This window comes from Dama dama, chromosome 13 (assembly GCF_033118175.1).
Source record: "Dama dama isolate Ldn47 chromosome 13, ASM3311817v1, whole genome shotgun sequence".
Lineage (NCBI taxonomy): Eukaryota > Metazoa > Chordata > Mammalia > Artiodactyla > Cervidae > Dama > Dama dama.
This window is the reverse complement of record NC_083693.1, coordinates 75,706,419-75,717,742: the sequence shown is the minus strand read 5'-3', so window position 1 is coordinate 75,717,742 and position 11,324 is coordinate 75,706,419. Positions and strand designations below refer to the sequence as shown.

Sequence of the window (11,324 nt, the reverse complement as noted above, 5' to 3'; positions counted from 1 at the left end):
GAACCGGGAGTGCCCCCGCCCCCCGCGGCTGCGGTCACCATCTGCGCGTCTCCTCGTGGGTTCTGTTCTGTCTGCTCCCCGTCGCCGCTTCTCGGGTGTGAGGACGAATTTCGTGTCTCAGGATTCTCCAGGTTGTCGGGTGTGCCTTGAGCGATACTTTTCCAAAAGCAGCAGGGGACCAGGTCTTGCGGACCCTCCGGAGCTGAGCGGGTCTTTGCAGAAGCCCTGAGCTGAGAGCGGTGGGCCGTGAGGAGGGGTGTCGGGGAGCCCGGTCCCTGCCGGGTGCTCCCCTCACGACGGGCTCAGGGCTGGGGGTGCTGAGACCTGTGGGCTTGGATCTGCCACTTAGCCTGCCCCCTCCTCTTCAGGGGGTGGGGTGGGCGCAGGGGACGGCTGGCGTCTGTGAGGGTGGCAGCTGTGATGCTGGAGGGTCCCCAAGGGCCGCTGCCCCCGGAGGCGGGCCTCTGTCCGCTGGGCTCCTGGCTCAGGGCTCCCTGAGTTCTGAAGCCCGAAGGGACCCTGGAGACAGGTGCCCCGGCCCCTGAAGCCCCAGGGTGCCGACTTGCACAGCACCCCGACCTCTGCAGCAGCTGCTGAAGTGAATCCAAAGCAAATCGTTCCCAACTTCCCTCCTTGGGGCCAATGTCTCCAGGAGGAAAGAGGCGGCAGTGTTTGAGTAGAAAACCGGCGTCTCCCCACCTAACCCATGGGGGCAGACGGCAGGAGTCCAGGAGGCATGCGGACTCCCGTCTTCGGCTGTGGGGGGCTTCTCCCCCGGTGGGGCCTCTCTGCTTTGCTCAGGCCCCTCTCCCTCCCTGCATCTGAGAGGACCCAGGGTCAGTCTCCGCAGGGCCCCCTCGGTCTGGCTGCATGGGCTACACGGTCATGGTGCTCCCGGGCTCCACACAGCCCACGTGGGGCCGTCGGGACCCAGACGGCCGCGTCCCGAGGGCGGCGACCCTGCTGCTCAGCGCTCCCCGTCCCCTCTCTGCTGCCCCCAGGCTGGCAGCTTCAGAGGTGCCAGGTGGCATGCATGCTCCGGACAAGCGGGGCTCCCCAGGCCTGGGGCCCAGCGCTGGTGGCAGATAAGCTGGGGGTGCCAGGCCCCCCCACATGTGACTGTAGGAGACAGCATGCCCCTGAGCCACCTCTCCCAGCGGGGTTTTGGGGTCTGGGCTTCAGACCCCCAAGCAGCAAAGCCCAGTTTCCTTTCTTCCTCTGGGTGCCCTGGAAAGAGGGAGGGTGCCTCCGGCCTGAAGGGGCTATATGCAGACACCTCCAGGCCCAGCCCAAGGTCACCGAGAGTTCCTGCCGGGGTGAGGGGGCGCCTGAAGGGTAGCCCTGGGGGCTGGAACCAGTGGGTGCCCGGGTTTCAGTGGTGACATTCTTGTTCGGAGAAGACCTCCCAGTGGACGCCACTGGGCCCCAGGGGGCGGGTGTCACCATCAGAGCTGCAGCAGGCAGCGCCAGCAGGCCAGGGCTGCCAGCCGCAGGCGCAGGAGGGCGGCAAGGAGCCGGACCCGCAGGCCCTCCAGGGCCCCGGCCACGGGCCCGGCCTGGCCGCAGCACACGCCCAGCGCCAGCACCAGCAGGATGCAGGCCGTCAGCCGCAGGAGCAGGGAGCCACCACGGGGCCGGGGTCGGCTGGGCGCTGGGGGCCAAGGGGGCAGGTTAGCCCGGCCAGCAGGCCTGACTCCCCAGCCCTGGCGGGGACCCCGCGGGTGCCCTCCTCCCTGTGGGGACTGGTGGGGACACTGCAGGGGTCCCCCAGGGGCTGGCACCTCAGTGACCCCCAAGGTTCCCTGGGGGCCTGGGTCTCCCTGTCCCTTTCTGGCCAGTGGGCTCCTTGCAACGGGGGCCTGCTGCGGGCACCCTGCCCTGCACCCTCCCACGGGGATCAGTGAGGGACAGAGGGCAGCTCTGGGGAGTTGCTGCCCACCCGCGTCCGTCAGGGACCCCAGCTGAGGGCGGGGCCCCGCGGGGGTGGGGGGTGCTGGAGCGTGTGGGGCGGGGCCTCTGGGGGTGGGGGGTGAGAGCTCTGAACTTACCCTTGGCAGTGGCGGTGGGCTCCCTGCAGGCGATGTCTGGGGAGGAGAGTGAGAGTGGGCTTGGGCGGGGAGGGGCCTCCTCGCGGGGAGGTGCACCCCCTCCACCAGCCAGGTGCCCCCAGGCTTCCCCCGTCACCCGCCCTCCTGAGGACCCTGAGTTGGACCAGATCAGACAGAGCTCCCCGCTTTGCCGATGGAGACCAGCTCCCGCAGGTCCTGACCCAGCCGGGCGGTCCACCCCCTGGCTGGCCACTCTGCCAGCACCCCCCAGGGTCCCGCCCAGCCTCATAGGCTTCAGGTTCCGGCTTCCAGATTCTGGGCACTTCCTGGGGGGTCCCAGGGGAAGGTGGGGTGTGACGTCGGCAGGGACAGGGAGGGTGGAGACTGCAGGGCTCCTGGGGCGAGGGCAGCCGGACGCCCGGCCAGCTGTCCATCCTACTTGGCTCACTGGGGGCCCTAGGCCAGTGCCGACCGGGTCCTGACTCCTTGTCTGAGGGTCTCTGTGTTCAGGTGTCGAGAGCTCCTGGGGGTGGGGCTGATCTGGGTGGGAGGGGCAGCTGAGGGTCGGGGCGCAGGCCCTGCTGGAGGCCTCTCCCACTGGTTACCCCCGGCCTTCACAGGAGATGCTTACGCGTGTCGGGGCGGCGAGCTGCATTCACAGCTCGGCAGGACTCAGGGAGCCCCGTCCTCAGGGGCCGTGGCAGCAGAATCTAAGATGCCCCCACCATCCCCCCCAGATCCCTGCCTCTGTGTGGTCCCCCCTGTTGGGCGCGGGGGCCTGTGACGTGCTTCCACCAGCAGGACACGGCAGAGGGGCCAGGGTCCCGCGGCTCTGACTGGACTCCCCAAGGGGACCGAGTCAAGGGGACGGGGTCTCGAGTGGGCCTGGCCCCATCAGATGAGCTCTCGGAGCAGAGGGGCTGGAGGTCAGGGAGCGGCTCTGCTGCTGCCCTTGGAGGTACCGCTTGGAGGACGTGAGTTCTGTAATAGCCCCGTGCGCTTGCACTGGGGCCCTGGGCCCCTGGTGAGGCCCAGCGCTGGCTGGCTCCCCAGTGGCCACCTCCCTGAGGGAGGGCTGGCGTGGCTGTGCCCAGCACCCTGACCCACAGGGCCGCCAAGATGATCAGCGTGGGGGATCTGAGGCAGCTAAGTCTGTGGTATTCATCACCAGGCATCGCTAGCTGATACAAGGCTGTGGCCCACGGCAGGGCTGGGGCAGGAGTGAGCTGGGCAGGGGTGTGGAGCGGGCTCTGGGGGAGGATCCGGGGCGCCGGGCGGGAGGTGGGCACTGAAGGCGGGGGGGCAGGGAGGAGCTTCAGGACACAGGAGGGAAGAGCGGGTGGGTGTGGGGAGCCCTGCCCTCTGGCCTTTCCTCAAGGAGACAGGGATGGCCAGGTGGCTCTGGTTCTAGTTTTCCTGTCTGGTTGCTGTTTTCCTGTCACTCGGTCCAGACTGAGCCCACGGGCCTGGGTTTTACTGTGAGGACAGGGCCGTGACTGCAGTCCCTGCAGACGGCCCTCCACGAGGTCCCGGGCGATGGCCCCCCTCCCGCCCGGTCGCGGCCGGCTCGCCTCCCCTCTTACAGTGGACGGCCACCTCCAGGGGCTCTCGGAACCGCACGTGTCTCGTGGGCCTCCGCGGCTCATCCCCACGGCCACAGTGCTCCTGCGGGCTTCGTCTCAGGATTGAGGCGGGGCTCTTTCTGCCCTCCTGGGGGGTGGGAGGTAGAGGGAAGCGAGCGGAAGTGAGACCCTCCTGTCTGGCCTCCTGGAGCCTGGAGAAGACAGGCAGCCTCGCCAGCATGCCTGCTGCCTCCTCTGGGTTTCTGCAGGGGGACCCCCGGGCGGGCAGGGGACCAGGCCTACTGGGTCTCCCAACACAGCGCTCTCCCTCCTGGGGTTCCTGGGGCCGAGCCCAGCTCAGGGAAAGGGCAGAGACCCCCTCCCTCTCTGCTTCCCCTTCCCGCCTCCCGCGGAGGCCCAGCTCTTGGACCAGGTGCACGGGGCCCTGGGACCCCCAAGACCAGCGCCCGCCCCGGGCCTTGCCTCACCCTCGCCGCCCTGGGCATCGGCGAGCCTGGAGCCGCCTCCTCATTCTTTCTGGTCTGATGTTGCGTCTCTGGCCGGGAGTTGGGGCTCAAGGCGTGCGCTGCAGTCTTCATTTATTGGGACATGGTCCTGAGATAAGCACAGACATTATTTATTACCCAGGGAACACGCGCAGGAATAAAATAAAAGAGGGAGAGATTCTTCCCAGGAAGCTGAGCTGGCATCCCCCCACCCCTCAGCTGCGCCCACAAGCAGACACGGCTTCCCTTCGACCTGCCCCTGGTGCGGAGGAACCCTGCTTGCTTAGAACCGCACGGTCAGCGGCCTCGCCTGCTGCCCATCTTCTTAATCATCAGCTTTAGTGGCTGCATAATATTCCGCAGGGCTGACCCTGTGATTTACGACCAGGCTCCTTCATTAGTGCGGACATTCGGGAGGTTTGCATTTTACTGTTGCCACTTGCAGTTTTTTTGAGGCCACAGATAAGACTTCAGTAAACATCACTGCTGCTTCCTTCCTGGGGATGCTCCCGGCTGAAAGCTGGCGTCCAGGGCTAGGCTTTGGCAGGGCTTTGTGGGCGCTGGGAGAGGCTTCTCTGGGGTTCACAGGGGCTGGAGCTGCTGGGCCCACCCCTCAGGCCTGCCCAGACTCTCCGTCTTTCCCTCTGTCTTTCTGTCCCTCCCTCTTTCTCTCCCTGGTTTTTAGATTGCTCATGTACTAGGTGTAAGGTGGTACTGCCCCCTCTGGGAGCCTCTGGGCTCGGCCAGTCAGGTGTGAATTTTCTTTCATGTCCTTTGAAGGGTCCTTGACTTTTGAGGCCTCCCCCAGTCCTGCACGGGTGAAGCCAGGCAGCTGTTGCCCAAGATCTGCCTTAAACCTGTGCAGCAAAGTGGACGCCGGGGGGTGTGACCCAGTCCTCTCTGCCCCGTCCCCATGGATGACAAGAGCGCGGTGGCTTCTCCCCTCCCATCCCCAGCCCCAGGCTCTGCCAGGGTCCTGCTCTGGGGTCCTGGGCGGGCCTTCCTGCTCCCTCTCTAGGGGGGCAGATGTTTGCGCTTTATGAGGGATGACCTGGCTTCCATCCAACCTCCAAGGACCCTGCCCCCAAGGGTGGAGGTGGGGCTGAGTGAGGTGGAAGCTGCCAGGTCAGGAAGCAGTGCCAGGGGGGCCTGCTTTGGGGGAGGGCGCTCTCCATCTGGGAGATAACAGTCTGGCCATTCAGTTATTTCAAAAAGGAGCAATTTTCTCCTACCTCAGCATCAGGCTTTTTATTGCAAATAGGGTCACAGGGGTGGAGGGGTGGGGAGGGAGGCCTGCTCTCACGGAGTCCCTGGGGGCCCAGCCTCAGCTCTGAGGGGGCCAGGGCTCTGCCAGCGGCCCAGAGGTTGAACTCCTACTGGGGTTCCCAGGGCCCTCCCCCGAGGCCGGGGGTGGTGGGACAACGTGTGAATGTGTGCACACCCGTGTGAGCACTTTTGTGAGTGTGCATGTGTGGATGTCCATAGAGGTACGTGTGTGTGCACATGTGTAAGTGCATGTGTGCGCATGTGAGTGCACAGGTATACCTGCATGTGTTGGGCAAGAGTGCGTGTACAGCTGTGCATGACCGTGTTCACGCACCGTTCACGGACCGTGTGCAAGTGAGCACACACATGAATGTGGAGCCCGTGTAAGGATGAGTGTCGGGGTACGTGCCTTCTGTCCGTGCACACACGTGCCAGGGTGCATGTGTGTGTGTGAATGTGCCTGTACACGTGCATGTGCCCGCGACTGGCTGTGAACGAGCAGTGCGGTGAGTGTCCCTGGCAGCTCTGAGCCTGCAGGGCGGGCAGCCCAACTCAGCCCCATCCTGCGCCGCCTGTGACCTTGTGTGACCTTGGCAAGCCCCTTAACCTCTCGGAGCCTCCGGTTCCTCAGCTGGAAATGCCTCCGCAGCTCCTGCCGGGGCGCAGAGGTGACCGGGACCCGCCTGTGCCCGCGGCCGTCAGCCTGGGTCAGCTCTCAGGGAGAGGGTGGGACGCGCCCAGCACGGAGCCCATGTGCATGGGGAGCTCCCCACGGGGGCCCCCTGCCTGCCATCTCTCAGGAGCCCCGGGCCTCTCTTGCTCCCGATGGCCTTCGGCCGCACCCGCAGCCTCGCCCAGGCTCCAGCTTCTGTTAAAGGGTGCCCCGGGTCCGCCCCAGAGGAAGCAGGGCCTCTCAGCCCCCAGGACTGGCCTGAGTGCTGGGCCCCATCATTCTTAGGCTCAGTGGCCTCACTCAAGGGGCTGGGCCTTAGTTTCCCCCCAGGAACTTGGAGGAAGGCATGGCTCTGATCTGCCCAGTGGGTGAGGCTGCTCTGGACCCTGCCGCCCGCCTGCACGCAGGCCCCGTCTCTGCCCCGGGGTGGACGGTGTGGGCGCCCTGTGTGGGGGCGGGCAGGCCTCGGGGCCTCCAGCAGGGACGGCGTGTAACATGAGTGCCCTTCTCCGAGGCCGCCTTGTGACAGATGGGCGATAAGGGTGGAAAATAGCTCTGGGCCTGCAGAGTGTCACCCGCTCCCCCACCCCCTGTCAGGGCGGGCACAGCCTGCTAGGCCACTGCCTGGGGGGGACCCTGTCCTTCCCTGGGCTGGGAACCCACCCTGGGTGCCCCCAGAGCTCCTGGTCCAGTCCTGGGGGCCCTGAGGGGGCGAAGCGGGGCTCTTCTGCCTGCTTCCCAGGAGAAGGGGTCTGGCCAGGGCTGTGCCCCCCAGGACCCCCGCCCCCCGATGGCCTGTGGGGTCTGGCCCAGCACCTTCTCTCCCTCCTCACTGTGACCTGACGCCTTCAGGAGCCGGCAACAGTATCCATCCGGCCTCCGGGGGTGCAGGGTGGGCTGGCCTGGCCAGCTCCCACCTGGTTCAAGGCCTCGGACAACGCCAAGCCCTGGGCCCCGACCCCTTGGCATCTGCCCCGGCCCCAGTGGGCTGCTGCTTCCTGCGGGCCAGGCGGTCCGCACCCTGTGTCCGCCCCCCACCTGCCCCCGGCCTGCCGGCCTCTGTCCTCATTGGGGGCCCTTCCTCAGCTCGGACCCCACCGCTGCTCCGTCACCCCCCAAGCCTCCCCGTGCCCGACTGCCCGTGGGGCCCTGGGCTCAGGCGAAGGCCAAGCTGGCTGAGTCCTGCAGCCCTCAGGGGCCCTGAGCCCAAGCCGGCAGCGCCTCGGCCAGCCTTCCCGCTGTCCTGTCACTCGGCACACCACCTCCAGGGGCGTCCCGCTGGCGGAGGAGGGAGAGCCAGGCCAGCCAGGACCCCGCCCCGGAGGCTGAGCTCATGTGTCCCCCAGCTCACACACTGTGTACAAGTACACACAACTCACACCACACCACACACATGTACACACACATGTACACACCTACACACACACACCTACACACACACTGTGTACACGTACACACACCACACAACTCACATCACACCACACACATGTACACACACACACATACACATACACACCTACACACTCACATACTATGTACATGTACACACAGCACACAATTCACGTACACACCACACACATGTACACATACACACCCCTACACACTCACACACTATATACATGTATACACACCACACACATGTACACACACATGCACACATACCTACACCCACACACTACATACACACACACACACCACACACATGTACACACACACGTGTACATGTACACACACCACATAACTCACGCACACACCACATATGTACACACCACACACATGTACACACAACACACATGTACACAAACACACCCACACACTCACATACTATGTACATGTACACACACCACACAACTCATATACATACCACACATGTACACATACACACATACATACACACTCACACACTCTGTACACGTACACACAACACACATGGACACATACACCTACACTCACACACTATGTACATGTACACACACCACACAACTCACACCACACCACACACATGTACACACACACGTACACACCACACACGTACACACACACCTACACACTCACATACTATGTACATGTACACACACCACACAACTCACATACATACCACACACATGTACATATACACACATACATACACACTCACACACTATGTACACGTACACACATCACACAACTCACATACACACCACATACATGTACACGTATATACATACCTAGACACACACACATACGCAGCACACACACACACACACACACACACACACCCCTATGTACTCACACACCATACATACCACACACACACAGACACTCAGATACACTCACATGTACCACACACACCATACCCATCTGTACACATGTACACACACACATGTACACCACACAAATGCACATAACACACAGCACACAGGCATCACACGCATGTCTCCACACTCGCTTACATGCACGCACTCACGCCTGCTGCCTGGCTCACCTGGGCCCCTGGCTGCTGCGCCCCGGGCGAGCTTGCCCACCTGCGCCCACAGTCCAGTGGTGAGCAGAGCCTCCGGCAGAGAGGGAACCGGAGCCGGGACCGCTCACGGGCGGCCGAGAAGCTTCTCTTACACTATGGGGCTGCGGCTTCAGCGGCCCTCTGGATGGCCCTGCTGGAGGAGGCTGTCGCTGTGGGGCCGGTGGCCTGGTGGCGTTTGACCCCCGCCCAGAGCGGCGGGCTGAATTCAGGGGCCTGACCCCACGGGCTCTGCCTTTTCCGAGCTGGGGAAGGAGACAGAAGGCTGTGGACGCCCCCGCGCCGGCTCACCATGGGCGGGTGGGAGTAGGGAGGCCGGCCAGCCAGCGGCCCTGGCAGCTCTCAGCCTGGCAGCTCCCCAGGTAGCACCGTTTCCAAATTGAGCTGGGGGAGGACTCCGGGGAGCCCCGGGCTGGCCTCACTCACTGGGGCTGCCTGCTGCCTCTGGCCCTGCCCGGAGCAGGGAGTCGGGGAGTGGGAGCTGGCCGGGGGTCCCTGAGGCCCCTCCACACTGGGACACTCAGCCTGCACATCTCTGGGGTGCATTTAGGATGTGGGGCAGCAGCAGGCCCTGGTGACGTCTGTGTGCCCCAGGCAGGCGGCAGCCAACCTTGGCCTCGAACGCCCCAGGTGATGGGGCCCGTGGACCCCCATCCAGACCCTGGCCACATTCACCCCGAGTCCACCCCTGGGTTCTGCCCACTGTCCAGAGTGCCGTCAGGCTGGAGAGCAAACGCCTCCATGGTGCCTGCACACAGCAGGTGCCAAATAAGTGCTGTGTCCTAAGCTACCCACGCACACGGTGGGCGGGATGGGGACTCCCTCTGGTTGAGTCAGCTCAGAAAAGAGCCGTGGGGACACCCGAAAGCTGTGGCCTGGGTTCCAGTGACCCCAGGAACATGTCTGTTCACTCCAAGCTCGGGCCTCAACAAGTCCCCCAAGGCCCTCTGCGGAGGGCTGGCAGGGGTCAGGGTCCCACCCTGCCATCCAGGCCACGGTCCCTGCCGAATGCCCGGAGCAGTCCTGCACCTCGGAAGGCCTGACCCGGGGTGTGGGCGGCTTTGCCCACGCACGGCCTGGCCTCAGGCAGGAGCATGGATGGAGGGCCGGGGGGGCCCTCAGCTCAGGCCTGGGCCCTGGGGAGGCGCTCAGAGCACCAGGGGCACTCGCCACCCCCGCTGGGCAGACCAAGCACCAGGTCCAGAGGGGCCAGGGCTCCTGGCATCACGAGCGCCTGGCTCACCCGGGGCTGTGCCCACTGCAGCCCCACGGCCCTGGAGGAGGAGACGGGTGGCCCGCAGCCCCAGGAGGACCCCCAGTGTGCGCTCTGCCCGCCCGCCCGCCTGCAGCAGGATCCCCGCCTGCATCTGTCTTGGGGCCTCTCCGCCCTGAGCCTCACTCCTAACTGGGGAATGAGCATCCCCTGCTCCCTGGAGAGGCTCTCACCTGGCTCCCGCCCAGCTCTGCGAGGGGCGGTGTGGACCGGCCTCCGTGGCTGCCCCAGCAGGAGGTGTCCAGCACGGTCCTGGCCCAGTCTTGGTGGCGGCACCCCTCCTGTGCCCTGGAGAGGTGGGCGCTGGGACGCTCAGGTAGCGGGGCCACGCCTGCCCGGCCTACCCTGGCTCCGGTCTGGAGCTGCTGCCCGCCTGCTCGCGGGGCCGATCTCCGGCCAATCTACGTCCCCGCCCCAGGCCCCTCTGCCGGGCTGCAGAGCTCGGTCAGCTGGCAAAGGCTGAGCTATAATTACTCTCCTCTTTGGCAGAAATAGCAGCGACCCCGAGGACAGGCCGCTGGCCCCAGAGCGGGGAGGGGGTGGCCGTTTCCCAGGCCCTGAGAGCACAGGCCAGGCCTGCAGACAAGACGAGGGGTCAGCGCCCTCTCGCTGCCCTCCAGGCCTGCATGTGTCCTCCCGGGCCGGTTCTGGAGACAAGCAGTTCTTGGAAAACCCAAGGGCAGCATCAGAGGCAGAGTGCTGTGGAGAGAGGCGATGGGGGCCCGACGTGGGGGCCGGGCGGGGTGATCACAGCGTCCAGCCGCTGACTGATCCGGCCTGGAGCGAAGCCCGGAACGGACAGGGGCCCGCCCTGCCCCCTGCTCCTGCACCCCACACATCCCGCCTTGGGGGTCTCCGGAGGAAAGGGCAGAGCACAGATCCCAGGCTGCGGGTTCAGGGCCCCACGTCTGAGGCCCAGCATTGCCTGGGGCAGAGGGGCCATGGGGCTGAGGGCCCGGCTTTCCCAGGGTCTGTCCTGGGCCGGGAGCTGGGGGTTCAGCTCTCTGTTGTGTCTCATTGCCTAGCAGGCGCTGAGCCGCCCCAGACCTGTGGATGAGGAAAATGCAGGTTAGAGAGAGAAGGTGACTCGCCCGAAGTCACACAGCCTTGAGGGGCCGGCCTGGCCCAGTCTTGGCGCCCGCTCTCCCCCAGCCCCCACCCCAGACCAGCTCCTGATGTGCTGGCTCACGTGGCAGCCCCCATGGAACGAGGTCTCAGAGGCGTGGAGAGACCCGACTGCTGGGAGGATGGTGTAGGTGTGGCCAGCGGCCGCTGCAGACGTCTGCATACACGTTGCCTTGACACAACTCACATTTTCCGGTCCATGGCCCCGGCCATCTTCAGAGCCCCCACTCAAGCTGCTCCAACCCCTCACTGACCCCCTTTCAACAATAAAGACCCTGTGACTACATTGCCCTGCCCCCCTTAGTCCAGGATCATCTCCCCATTTTAAAGTCGTGCAACTTTAATTCTGTCCTCAACATAATTCCCTTTGG

The 11,324-nt window shown here is 64.9% G+C and overlaps 1 protein-coding gene across 1 annotated transcript; it reads right to left on the bottom strand.

Annotated features, from left to right (window-relative positions):
* Nucleotides 1-1,445: 1,445 nt before the first annotated feature.
* Nucleotides 1,446-10,062, bottom strand: C13H14orf180 (chromosome 13 C14orf180 homolog). Its single transcript, XM_061159738.1, has 5 exons — nucleotides 10,002-10,062; nucleotides 4,099-4,225; nucleotides 3,632-3,758; nucleotides 2,049-2,084; nucleotides 1,446-1,651 (listed from the first exon to the last, which is right to left on the bottom strand). Exons 2-5 carry the CDS (start codon nucleotides 4,207-4,209, stop codon nucleotides 1,446-1,448), a joined length of 480 nt encoding a protein of 159 aa, XP_061015721.1. The 5' UTR covers nucleotides 4,210-4,225; nucleotides 10,002-10,062.
* Nucleotides 10,063-11,324: the final 1,262 nt, after the last annotated feature.

Coding starts and splice junctions, on each gene's coding strand:
- C13H14orf180 (XM_061159738.1), bottom strand. CDS start 4,209: ATGAAGACTGCAGCGCACGCCTTGAGCCCCAACTCCCGGCCAGAGACG. Junction 2,085..3,631: donor CCTGGAGGTGGCCGTCCACT/GTAAGAGGGGAG, acceptor TCTCCTCCCCAG/ACATCGCCTGCAGGGAGCCC. Junction 1,652..2,048: donor GCCCACCGCCACTGCCAAGG/GTAAGTTCAGAG, acceptor CTTGGCCCCCAG/CGCCCAGCCGACCCCGGCCC.